General features: G+C 34.5%; 1 protein-coding gene across 1 annotated transcript; it reads right to left on the bottom strand.

Annotated features, from left to right (window-relative positions):
• Positions 1 to 860: 860 nt before the first annotated feature.
• LOC110441437 (beta-1,4-galactosyltransferase galt-1-like) lies at positions 861 to 12,647 on the bottom strand. Its single transcript, XM_021484569.1, has 3 exons — positions 12,472 to 12,647; positions 2,200 to 5,976; positions 861 to 1,587 (listed from the first exon to the last, which is right to left on the bottom strand). The coding sequence occupies exon 2, from the start codon at positions 5,897 to 5,899 to the stop codon at positions 4,148 to 4,150; it is 1,752 nt and encodes a 583-aa protein (XP_021340244.1). The 5' UTR covers positions 5,900 to 5,976; positions 12,472 to 12,647; the 3' UTR covers positions 861 to 1,587; positions 2,200 to 4,147.
• Between the last annotated feature and the right edge of the window lie 1,073 nt (positions 12,648 to 13,720).

The following is a 13,720-nucleotide window of genomic DNA, read 5'->3' as shown; positions in this document are numbered from 1 at the left end:
GATACAAACCCCTAAAAGGTGCCAAAAGCCAAGTTGTTTTCCCTGTTAAACGTTTAGTATTTAGGGTTATCGGAACAACTGGAATACCCGTTGCGAGTATAATGTGACCTGGTAGGACCACTGTGTATAGTGCCTTCTGGATTTTATTTCAGTGAGAGGCAAAACCACTAACATACCTTGCCTCAAGCGCACACACATACAAGCACGAATACATTGCACACATGGAGGCACTTTAAGTAAATGACGTTAGCTGTTAATAGGACGTTAAACACAATGAAACCAAACCATTCATAAAAACGTCAACATCACTCTAAACACATGAGCTTAGCTGCGGTAACAAATTCATTCTCGGGTCCCTGTGCTTAAACCATATTTACATCGACACAATATTAACCCTGACTTTGACACAGTTCTTTCGCTATTGTATTTCAGGAGCAGGGAGTGCCGGGCATGCCAGTGTACAGTTGAAACTCGTATCTTCTGGATCTTGGAGGAAATGCCCACTCAAAATCAGCCTATTACCACCTCCAAATTCAGATTCGTACCCATTGAATATCCTGGACATTGTGTACATGCTAATTCTGGTTAACGGAAATACAGTAAATGCTGATTACCTTCTTGTAAAGAATATTGTTATATATGAATTGATGTTTTGGACTGTAAATAAATGGCATGTATTGATGCTTGTTTTGTTTTTGGTGTTTTTTTCTCGCATCTTTTCTGTCCAGAAAATCTTGATATGAAGCGAAATCACAGAAGTATTAAAATGAATTTCTCCAATCGTCATATTACGTTAACCAGAAGAAATTGTGATATTCAGTGAAAAATGACATAAAACAACGTTAATTGGAATCCTTTGTAGTACAATATTTCATGTCAAGCAAATTCATAAAGTAAGGTCAATCCATGAATAGAAAAGAATTTGAAATGACAACTGTAAATTTCCGACATTTTTCAAAAATAAACAAAGAATTTGTTCTTGCCAATACCGTATATTTCATAACCGAATTAACATGAAGAAACTTCGCAGATATCCAGAACATACCATGCTTTTTTAACTATTGTTTAAGTGAAACTGCGAGTGAAATTGAAGACAGAATAAAGGTTTTGATTTTCCACAATATACTCGATGCGTCCGAACAGATTCGAGAAACCAACTAATTTACAACGAGTGCATTTAGTAGTTAAATACATACAGCACTGATAATTTGCAGGTAGTTTGAGTGCCGGATGTCACTCATTGTAGATATAGTTACATATGCCAGGTAGGCTTTTACTTTATACTAATCCTTCTACGTAATATGACCAAGTCAGTGTTACACGGAGAAACTAATACATTCATTTGTAATGTAAACAAGACAGTCGTCGTCACCAGCCATTGAACTCTTCAACGTCCTGTAAGCGAGAGCTGGACTAGTGACAACAAAACAACAAGGTACACTAAACAGCAAGATATAAACATCCGCCTCAATATCACCGGCATCAACCGGCATTTGTTGGAACCTTCTGTTGTAATTGTATCCGTCAGCAGTCGACATCTGTCACAAAAGTCACTGTATTGGGGCAAGCTCTTGGATACCGAATCATCTGTAAAATAGAAACAGAAGCAGGGATTAACGATAAACAAGTAATAGTCACATCATTTGAAATTTCTTACAAACTTGTAACAACAAGACTACAGGAAAAATGATGATGTAATGTTTGTCGCGGTATTTATGAATTTAATTCTGAATGATACAGCGCAATGTTGTGTTTTTACACCACCACATTATCCCCCATCTGCTATGCAGCTCGTCGACGGAACTGCACTATTGGCAATCGAGAAGTTCGGCATCGTTAACGATAATTTATCGAAACGTTAGCAAGCTAAATATAGCCATGGCAAATCCACGACACAGGGAAAGGTTTTATAAATATGTGGGATGGAATTGTTTTCACTGTAGATGTGTAACATTCACCTATCAGTTTGGGAGTTATCGTGCAAACGGCATGGCGCCTTTCGTGTATATGTTTGCCGCTCTGTGGTGTAAGATTTCTTTTCATATATATATACATATACTAGTGGCACTTTTGCCGGCTTTCATAGATATTTTAGTGATATTTTAGTGAATCAAACAATCGAAACGACAAAACGTTTTTGACGTCTTCATTCTCTGAACAATTATTGGATATACATCGCCTTTAGAAAGGCGTACGTACCTTGTTATCGAGTTTTCCATCAGAATCAGAAATGCAACCATGTTTTGTTCCCCGGTACGATTTTTTTGAGTCTCCATTTGTCACATTTTGGTTTCAAGCCTCTGCTTTGATGCTTTCAACCTCCTCTTTGTTTTAATTATACTGCTAGGAAGACGGGATATAAACAAATAGTATGTGTAGCTTCTGTTGAATTGTGAGATGCTCCGGATATCTCATTGTACAGCAATCCTCTTTCTTTACAACTGTTCTTACAATTTCAAAAGGCATTTTTTTAATCCTTCACCTTTGTCGACCTGTATGGGTATCTATCAAGCCGAATTTATTTTAGGTTTGATGGTTGATATTTTGTATACACGAATGTTCTAAAACCAAGGTTTAACTGTCGGATACCTTAACCTGCTTCCACTGTTTGGAGGTGACACTTGGATAATATTCTTTCTACTCTGCATGGTCAGATAAGAATTCGGTTCCTATACAAGCAATTTTGATTGATTTACTATAATTCACTAAAATAGCAGAGAAGATTTCCATTTTACAGCAATTTTAGTTCTACCTCAGGCATTTTTCCTTATTTGTACATGATGATGACAAAGCAAATTGTCCTAGAGTTATTTCCCTTCGCAAGGTTTTGATCTTTCATTTTGATAGTGTTCATTTCTTATAAGAATCGTGGTAACGTGTGGGATTGGCAGATGTTGTATCTCCAGTCCGATGTCTTTAATTCCAGTTCTTTTTTTGTTATTTCCAAATATTAATATTTCAAACAACTGTCTTTCTGTAAATTGCACCCCCAGATGTGTTTAATGCAGGAATTCATAACTGTGTCGCTGGTAGTAATATATTTTAACTTTGATTGACATTGTATGGGAAATTAAAACATATCCAATATCATACAAATATATTCCATACAACACTACATACTTTTACTTGAGTGTTCATGTAGTAAAGTATACTATAGTGTCGTATATCTAAACATATCAGGGCCCAAGGTGGCGATTGTTTGCGCATAGGATTTAGATTAGCATACATATGGTTGATGCTATGCAACAGCATTGATTATTATGAAAGCATTCACTTTTATGTAGTGCCAACAATATTTGTGCTGGCTGTTTTAAAGAAGTACCATGAGGTATTGACTGTCTTTTGATTTTAATTTGAATATACAAAAATGAATTTTGTGCAGGCACAGCTTGTCCATATCTCTTGAAAATTGTCGAGTAAGCAAAATATTTAAATATATACACTGTATATTATAAAAAATATTAATTATGTAATTATTCATTGACAAGGGGGTACGATGTAGGGATGGCTTATGAACCTTTTGGTATGAGGCGTGCTCATGTAAAATTTAATGATAATATAAGGGTCTTCTCTTATTCTCATGACAGAAAAAAAGATGTTATGGCAGAAAATAATTAAACATATTGATTTTAACTTTAAACTACTGTGACAAAATTTATAAAGTCCTCCATAGAGATTCTTGTAGCGAATACAATAAATATATACAACATGTATAGGTTACCTAAAATGTGTATGTTGCAAATTATGTAATCTTCGCGAATAATATTATTCTCGCTTTTTTTTTGCAACGACATTTTTGCGAGGACTTCAAGTTTTGAAAGAAAAAACGGCGTTTATGTGTTCCTTCTTTGACAAAATATTCCCAAAATATTGAAACAGCTACCATCTCTACTCGCAAATTAATGCAAAAATACCAACGGCTGCTATTTATTAGTTATTTTACAAAATATTCGCAAAAATTAAAAAAAAGGCGAAAATTATAGACTTCACGAAATGATAACGGTTTGCAGTATTTGATCCAGTCCTCTGAGAATATTATCTTAATGTGTTAAATCAACCAGTGATAACTTTGATTGACAGAGGAACAAAATGAAACTTTCAAGATCGTATAAATTATACTCATGTTACTAACTGCCTAAAACTGAAACTAAACAGGTGGTCTATGTAGTTTAGCTGCCCCTAGGTGTTGTTTTACACCGTTAACAAGTGAGGTATTGTACTTTAACATTGAGGTATCTCTGGTTGTTAATTTACAATTCATGCCATAGTCTCCCTTGCACTCACGATAATGATGGATAAATGCAAGCTTAGGGTTAATATCGAGGCATTGATAATGTTCCTCGTTCGGCTTGCTGACGTGGTGTATTCCAACCTCGAATATGTTAACAGGATTTACAACCAATTTCGTTCTTATCTTGCTCAACTTTCTTGTTCTTTGAGTCCTGTTCATTGTTGCAAGTCGCTGCATCTCCATCGACTTCGGCATATCATCATCATTAAAGAATTTAGGATCGAAGAATGCACTTTGGAACTTATAAGCCGATATAATTTCGTCATTGATATTTTGTTCTTCCTGTAAATAAGTTAAAAATTCCGGTAAAGTGTTTTGCATTTTTGGGACGATAAATTCGTCAAAGTCAATGAAAGCTACATGTCTGAATTTAAACATTGTTCTATATAAACAATCCCAAACCGAGGCTGACTGGCCGTGGTACCAGATATCGTTAAGAGGAATGGTAAGATTCCAAAGCATTACTGTCGCTATACCTAAACTCTGGTAATGGTCCAATAGTGACGATATCTCAGACGAAACGAATTTGGGATAAAAAACAAAATGTTGAGCTCCGAGTATCCTATATAATTCTATAAACTCTGTCAATCTTAAAACATTGACGTCACCAAAGAGCGGAGGTACACATATCGCGAAATTCTGCATTTCCGTTGTTTTCTTCTTACCGTTATCAATCACCTTCATAAAAAGATCCATGTCACCACCATCCACAGCTAACCCTACCTGATCAAGCAAAATGTCAATACCGGGTATCTCGCATGAACCAATATACGAGGTAAAATATTTATTGTGACCTTCACAAGTCTCGTACAAGGTCATCTGCGAAGTGACTGTGTGATTAGATCGATCAGCAAGGAGAAATTTACAAACCGTGCTTTTCTTAGGTTCCAGTCTAATACCTATTAAAACTATCCTTATGAATTTGGTAGGTTTCCTTTCATCTAAAAACGCCGAGTACACTTTTATTTCTCCGGGGATTGATTGCATGTTAAGGTGATACCTCGGAAGATCTTTGTAAGCGTCTACTGAATTACGACGCCGATCCATCACTATATTGTTTTTATTAACTAGTTTCTTGGTGTTTTCTTCTTCATTATTTTGATTTGGGGCGTTAATATTTCCTGTGTTTGACGCACCTGGAGCATTAACCAGGATTCGTTTTAAATGCATTAGTTTGGTGACATAACCGTTTTCAAGATGTTCATGACGCAGTAATTCCATTTTCTTTTTCCATTCATCCAACATAACTTTAACGTTCACATCCTTTGTTTTGGAAATTTGTCTGCCCATTTTCACTTCCGGTGTTTTAATATTATCAAATAAGAACTCCTTGTCAACTTTCTTTGTGGTTGTATTCATACTGGTTTGGCGTTGACTTTTTCTAGATTCAGAATTCTTTATTCGAAAGAGTTGATATTTCTCTTCGTTGAATATATTTGTCTTCATGTTAGACATATCATCCTCGTCGTTGGACTCAGGGGACCCATAATCCGTGTCTACAACACCTGTTGATGTAGACAACAGCATTGTCGAAGCGATATAAACCGTTACCGTTAAGTAGACGATAAGCAGAATAAACAAACACTTTCCGATCCGTCGAGAAATCATTATGCTGATTCAGCTAGGCTCTTAGGTTATTGTAATTATCTTTTTAAGTGGTCTTTTGTAGCACTCGACACTGAAATCTGCAAATAAAACACGAAATAGAAGTATGATCACTTGTAATATATTATAAGCTGCAAAATAAAATATTAACATTAAACATTAAGAGATGACATGGAGTTCGTGACGCTTGATGTTGATTTATATGCAATCGAGTGAATTCATTTTATATCTAAATGAGAATATTCTTGCAGCACAGATATCGTGTTTCCCACATCAAACGCATGTTTTGACATCTCCAAATGGGACGATTTTATGCGCCCAAATGACTTTACTATGCAAGAAATTTCACGTTACAAAACCAAATATACAAAAGAAGTATTATAGGGACCTAGCTAACCTTATTCTTGTACATAAACATGTTAATTGAGATTGTTATCAGCAGCAGCAACCGAAACAGGAAGCAGTGGGTTTCCAGGTATTTATAAAAGGAAAGACTTGTCCGGGAGATATGTGATTGAATGTGAAGTTTTTCATAGTTGAGTGTATTGAAGGTACAAATGTAGCCAGTGAGCTATTTATGACGTTTCTTTGATAAATTAGCTATGTCAAGTGTGGAACAAGCGTGCAAATATATATTTAATAAGTTTCATATATATGCAAGATCACACACTTGTGTTTTTCTAACGAATCAGAAAGCGCAAGTTTATTGAGCGGACGAATATATTCACGAGTCCACGCAATAAATGAGTGCTTTTTAATTCGTTAGAAAAACACAAGTGTGTAGTCTTGCTTTTATCACATACCTTCCGTATTTGATCGATACAAAGATTTGATAAACTTTGATATTTTTTGCACATACCAGAAACTTTTCAGTTCGCCATAACAAGGGGATTCCCATTAAAAGTATTTCCGGCTAGTAGGTAAATTCAACATTCCGTATTGCACATGTGCAATACAGAACGTTGTATTTCATGGTCTGAAAATTGCTTGTATCACTATAACAAGATTCAACAGGTATGTGATAAATATATATATATATCGACGTTAAAAAGTTCAGAGCAGGAGCAATGGGTGCAGGCTACAGAAATTATGCCGTCAGCAGTTCACGGCGTTTATGTCAAATAAAATTGAACAGACTCATTTAAATGATATGATAATCTTTGTTATGTCCCCTCATTATTAACATTAAAATAGACACAAAAGTATATACAATCTATATATGGGAAAGAAGTAATTACAACATTAGAAACATGATAACGTTCTGAAATTTTCTGAGCGATCCGCTCCTTTATCGAAATAAACCCATGCATTATATAAAAACAAAAATAGAAATATGATTAGATATAACGAATAGTTGAAAACAATAAGCCCCTGTGCTAGCGTAAGCCGAAGGCAGGATTTAAACTGGCTGCATCGTTTACCAATGATACTATGGTGTGTGTGTGCTAACAACGACAAAGAGATTTAAATATACCAGAAAATAAAAACTGGCAGATTAATACACAGGAAAGCCTGGATTTCTTAATCCCCGAGGTGATCTGTTTTAGGTAGTAACACGGTTTATATATACTCTATTTATTATAAGAAGTTAGTCAGTGCTTTGTTTTTGAAATTCATATAAATAAGGACTTGTGTACCTCCCCCTTCCTCTGTTTCAACAGCAGTTGTCCGATTTCGATTTCCACTATTTTCGGGCCTCTGACATCATCCATGAGCCCTAGAAACAAGAAGTTTGCTGCAGTGTAACCTATTTAGGCTTACTTTACCTGTGTTTTCTACGTTCATCTGTCTCATGCATAAATACACTTATTTTATTCTGACTGTAGGACTTCTTTATAGTGACTTCGAGAAACTACGCGAGATATTGTTAGCTCTATATGACGAAAGTAACTTATGTTGGATTACTGAATAACGACTGACCTTATCATTTCACCTCTTACCTTAACCTTACAAGTTATAAATGTTGAAGTTCGAAGTTGAAATCAAAATAACGAAAATTTGAGTGAAATCGTCTGTATAGGCATTCTAAGCACTTAATGTAGCTATCATTAAATGTGGACCAAAGATCTGTGGGCTGCATAGCCGAATCTTTGTATTTACGAGAGTATTGTATTTAACAGTGTATTGTGTACTGTATTTAACAGTGTATTGTGTACTGTAATTAACAGTGTATTGTGTACTGTAATTAACAGTGTAAGGAAATCGTGCAGAGGCCTCACAAACTGCTGCTCTCGTGGGTAGTTTTAGCATAGGCAGATGATAGATCATTTTATCTTCTGATATGAGTAGTTTGATCGTTGCTGACGTAAATAAATTCTATTCTACTAATCAAGCTCATCCACCCGGATCGATTATTTTCAAGTTTTGTTAAAAACAAACTTCGTTATCGTATCTGTAATAACCCGAAAGGCTTAAAAATGTAAATGAAATGTAATAAGTTTTACATCAGATTTGTCCAAATGCATTAAGTTATTTAATTACAAGTTGGAGAGAAAACAACAAAAGTATAATAAAGTCTGAACAAAATCGTAATTTAAACTGAAACCCTGTGAAACAAGAGCAATATGACCAAAGGAAATATGTCCATGGATATCCTTGAAAAAATACAAGGATGTTAAGAAAATGCATTTATGGAGGTCAACGTCTTAGCAGAAGAAAAAAAACCCAGGTTGACATTGTCCATTTGTTCACTTTTTAAATGATCCCAAAGAGACTAACTGTTTATTACTTTCTGTTTAGATTCTTTTGTATTTTTTTATGAAACTGAAATTATCAAATAACTATTACAGGAGTATCACATTTAAAAAGAGGGAATAGGCTATTTGCCCGATCCCTAACTTCAAATTTAGATATCTATATATAATATTTTGATTTTGAGAATTTTGAGATTTTTTCAAAATTTACCATGTTATATTATTTTATGCAAATGTATCCCGAACCAAAGAAATCCCTGATGACCGCCGATTTTCACCCCTCTGTGCTTAGAGGTGTATCAATTTGTGTATAACCAAAGACCAAATACTACATAGTATAATGTCCTTGGGAGTTCAGCATTTAAGTAAGTTTGTCTCAAAGGTAACCAAATAGCCTAATTGTAAGTCGATTACTGCTGATACTATAGGCCCTTAGCAACAATATGGCATAGTTTCAAAAGTATGGCGACAACACATGGGCCTGCACCTTATCTGCCAATGATAAACATAAAACACACACATGGGCCTGCACCTTATCTGCCGAGGATAAACATAAAGCACACACATGGGCCTTCACCTTTAAAGTTTAGTAATAAATAGAGCAAGAATTACACAGCATCCTACCGCTGTTTCGTCCTGCTAGGACTTATCGGTGATACTAAAGGCCAAAAAGTTGGAAATTCAAATTGTCTAAATTACTGTTCAAACAGAGGAGCAGGTAGTAAAACCCCTTAATTTATGAATTTCAAAATTAAGAGGAGTACTGATTAATTTCGAAATAAATTATAAGTACAGAGTGTATATAATGAAACCTACCAAAAGAGATAACAGTGTCCACCAAGGTTAGGGCATACATCGGGGACTAAACAATCCTCCAGCAGAAAAAAAAAGAGTTTTGTTCGATAATAAATATCTATCCCATCAATTAAGCTTTTGTATAATTGGTTTTAAGTGTTAATTTGTGCTAAAAATGTACACAATGAAAGATAGGAAATGGCTTTATTTCTACAAATCAATATTTCTGTTGTTCGTTTTTGAGACGACCTATTTCTAAAATTTTAAAATGTACAGATATATCTTTTGCTTACATAGCCTGGCAGCAAATTTATGTGATATTCAAATTTATATGGAAACGAATTTGAACCACTTCGCGAATTAACGAGGATTGTGTTGACGCGAATTAAAAAAAGGATACAAAGTTTCGCCAAGTTTAAGTTATCGACAGAATTATGGGTAAATATTCCAATTTTCGTATACGATTTACAGCACGTGAGTTCCATTGATAACACTATAAAACTACACACACTCTTAACAATAGAAAAATAAGGAACAGAATGTAAAATGCTATACATATTTTTGGCAAATTGCCAACTTTATAGTCATCAAACAGAAGTTTATTGATTTTAACAGTTATATACAGAAATTAAACGCATGCAACATTGAATATAATGCCTAGTTATTTGATTTCTCGGGGGAGGGGGTTACTCGTTCAAAACTATGATAATAAAATAGATTCATTGGACATCCTAACATGTTACTCAAACACATCGTTTATATACCTCCCAGTTTTAAGACTTCCCTATTACACAAGGAATTTATAACATGGGCAGATCCCCAACAGAATACCAACTCTAATTACTTTGTATCCGGGAATTTTTTAACGTTTTTTTTCTTTATTGTGAGGTTGAAAACTGTAACGGCGTCGTACGTAAAAAATGCCTCCTAGTGTATGGCCTGATAACATCTTACGACTAATTATTCTAGGATTATTACCAAAAATTATAATAACAGTATGTTCACGTTAATGTACACAGGTTCCCAACAAGTTATAAGTGGTTATCACACTTTTCTTCTTCGAATAATTGATCTTAATCAAAAGCTCTTGGGTTAGAGTGTTTCATAACATTTCAGCGATCATGTGAATTAGGAGATGTTTTTCTAATATGTTATTCACGATTTAAAAAAAAAAAAGTTCAGTCCACCGAAAGCAGTAGAAATTTGTTTAGCATGTGTCTGAACTTTTTATAAGACTGAAAAATATAATGAAGATGAACATTAATTAGTTTGAGTCGACAGTGAGTTTTCTTTAAAGCAGAACTTTTCATATTGAGCACCACTTATTCGAATTTTCAACTTTCAAAACATATGTCGCGTCCCACATTTCCCTTTTTGAATCCATGTTCTATCTCAAGTGCTTTACACACTTGGAAACAGCGGAAGGCTGATGACGTAATTTTTATTTTCATTTTTTCGGTTTTGTGCCACTCTGTTGACATGCAATTGTGTATTTCCCGTTTTATTTTTTTCAAAATCACCAAAATAATTAAACGGAAATACATCACTTGTAAACACGTTTAGTATAAGACACTTGTACTTCTACCTCAATTCTCCATATCATGTGAAGGTCAACGGTCAAGTAACAGTACAGATGGTTTCCTCTTAAAACCGTTGTCACCTTTATCCTAATCATAGTTTAAATCAAAGATGACATTTTATTCAAAACGTCTTCAGAATTTCGAAATATTATCAGATTTGTGTTTGATAATGATCACATTGTAACCTAAAAGGTCAAACATTGACATCATCCCTAGGAAAAGGTCACATGTCACCTGTTTTGGTAACGTTAGAAAAACCCTTGTTAAGCTTTGCAGCGTTGTGCTGTTGAATTCATTATGTTTGGTTTAAGTTATGAAGTTTTGTTCATGAAGCTTGGTCCTTTATTAAATAGAAATTAATTGCTTAATTACATAAAAAAATAATGGAAATGCAATTAGTGAAATTTATGTTTTATTGGGCCTTAATAAGTTTGAGAGATAAGAAATAATCGCTCATTAGTGTGTCCCTGTGGCGTTGATAATTAGCAATGATCGAATTACAACAAGCTTTGTTAGCTTGCAGAAAAGGAAGTTAAAATTTGAAATTATGATAACGACAGTTAAAATGATACATAAAGCTGACAAGACATATTATTGATATCCCTCGTTCCAATATGGCGTTGATAACTTGATAGCGACAGCTGTGGATCATATAATATATATTGATAATTCATTAGTTCTGATAATTACAAAATCTTACATGTTTCACATTAATGTGATATCAAGCTAACAATACATGTGATTGACATCACGTAAACCGGTATAGCGTTTAAAACCGTAGATAAAAGTTTAAATTACTTTGTCAAATCCCATGTTCGATATTTTGGCAATGAAATATGTTCAAACTTAAAGCTACATATACTTAAAGAGATGTTCGGAATGAATTTGGATCTCAAACGAGAATTTCCTGAAATTAATTATGCATGTTTTAGGGTTAAAAGAGCTTGATTAGCAACAATACAAATCTGTAGGAAAGTTATTAATAACATTCATTATAAAGTTTGATAAAAAGCTATTTAAGCTAAATGAGTTGCATGCATTTCTCTCCTGTGTAACTGTTTATAAACGATCCTGAATGATAAGTTTGTTTACACGAGAGCAGTGCAAATGCATCAAACAAGATTACTAGTTGTATTGACGCCATTAGTAATTAACTTGTCTGAGTATCAACATTCTGAATGCATTTCTATGAAATACTACATCAGTTTATTGCAAATAAAAATTATAAAAACAAGTTTTACAATATTCACTATAGTTTTCTTCACTATCGTTAACTGTAGGTTTGCTATACTTATCATACTAAACTCTTCCTGGTTACAGGATTTCCCGTGTCATCATATCAAGTGTTAGCATAGCCACAAATCAGTAGTAGTATTTTTTGCATAAAATTGTCGTATACATCCTAGTGACATCGTAACAAAGTTGACAACGTAGATCTAGGTAAAAAATATAGTCCTTCAATATATTGTTCTGTAGCTTTGCAACAATGATATAAAATAAAACTTACCTTTTCACTTTTGCTTCTCATTCTATTTTATCTCATTGTTCATAACATAATGATGTTTCTTAACCTTGAGAAGATGAAATCATGGGCTCCATGCAGTTGCTGAATTCGTGATATCCGCTAGCTGGTGTTGTACAACGTTTGTGTCTGTTCGTAACAGTATTTGATTGCGGGTCCGGTTGTGCATCAGTGTCGTTAAGTGACTCCGTCATCTGAGTTGGGTACACACGTTATCTGAGCCGGCGATCTGTTTCAAGTCCTGTCAGCTTTCGGCTTGCAGTGTGGTATAGATAATATTGTTTAGACCAACAAGCATTGTTCATGGGCCAAACGTTTTTTTAATTAATAAATAAATACAAAATTGAATATATTTATTGTGTTTCAGGTTTATAGATATTTAATACTGCAACCATCTTTGTAAATGTTAAAAAGTCTAGTATTGGGGCCGCCATGTAAATATTGAATGTCCTTGCATATACAGGGGATGGACCTTGATCAAGGTAAAGTTCGTTTGTAAAGATATCAGTAGTGTAACTTCATCTATCCAGGTCAAGCTAGGCTTTATCAGTTGTATATATACCTACAAAATGCATTTTTATCAGAATGTATGAGTGTATATTTCCGTGATATAGGGGGTTGTATTCGTGGAAGGAAGAAACAGATTTACAAACGAGCTACAACTCCCACTCAACAATACTATGTGGTGGTACACATTGCACTATACGCAAGGAAGTTATCACAATCATTTCAATGTGGTGAATAAAGTGGGAGTTTTCTTTCTTCTGTAAACCGAGTAGAGCCTGCTACAGTATTTGGGATCATTATAGATACTTTTCCTGTTTAAATTTCCCCACATCTTTTAGGCATCTAGTATCTTTCTTTGCTCACCTACCTACCGAAAATCTACTTTCATTTTTATGTATGCAAAGAAGTTAATAACACAGTGCAACTTCACTTAATTTGTCAAATATGGTGGCAACCCTTTACTTTGGCAAGTCACAAACAATTCCATTACACGAAAATATAGCAAAAAGACATTAAAATAATCATATAGTAATTATTAAAATATAAACACAACCCTTCTATTGGCTTTAGCCGACGACTAGTGTCTCTATCGCAGAACCTATCTTTCGATGGTATACAGACGTATATGTAAAACTTACATATCATGGGTGGTCGGTTCGCGCAGTAGATTTATAGCGAAAGGTATTGGGGCACCAGCCCGACCACGTGGGTTCTATCCGGGTACTCT

This window comes from Mizuhopecten yessoensis, unplaced genomic scaffold, assembly GCF_002113885.1.
Source record: "Mizuhopecten yessoensis strain PY_sf001 unplaced genomic scaffold, ASM211388v2 scaffold715957, whole genome shotgun sequence".
Taxonomy (NCBI): Eukaryota; Metazoa; Mollusca; class Bivalvia; order Pectinida; family Pectinidae; genus Mizuhopecten; species Mizuhopecten yessoensis.
This window is presented reverse-complemented; position numbering and strand designations above follow the sequence as displayed.

Excerpts from the sequence above, each read along its gene's own strand:
- LOC110441437 (XM_021484569.1), bottom strand. The coding sequence starts at position 5,899 with ATGATTTCTCGACGGATCGGAAAGTGTTTGTTTATTCTGCTTATCGTC.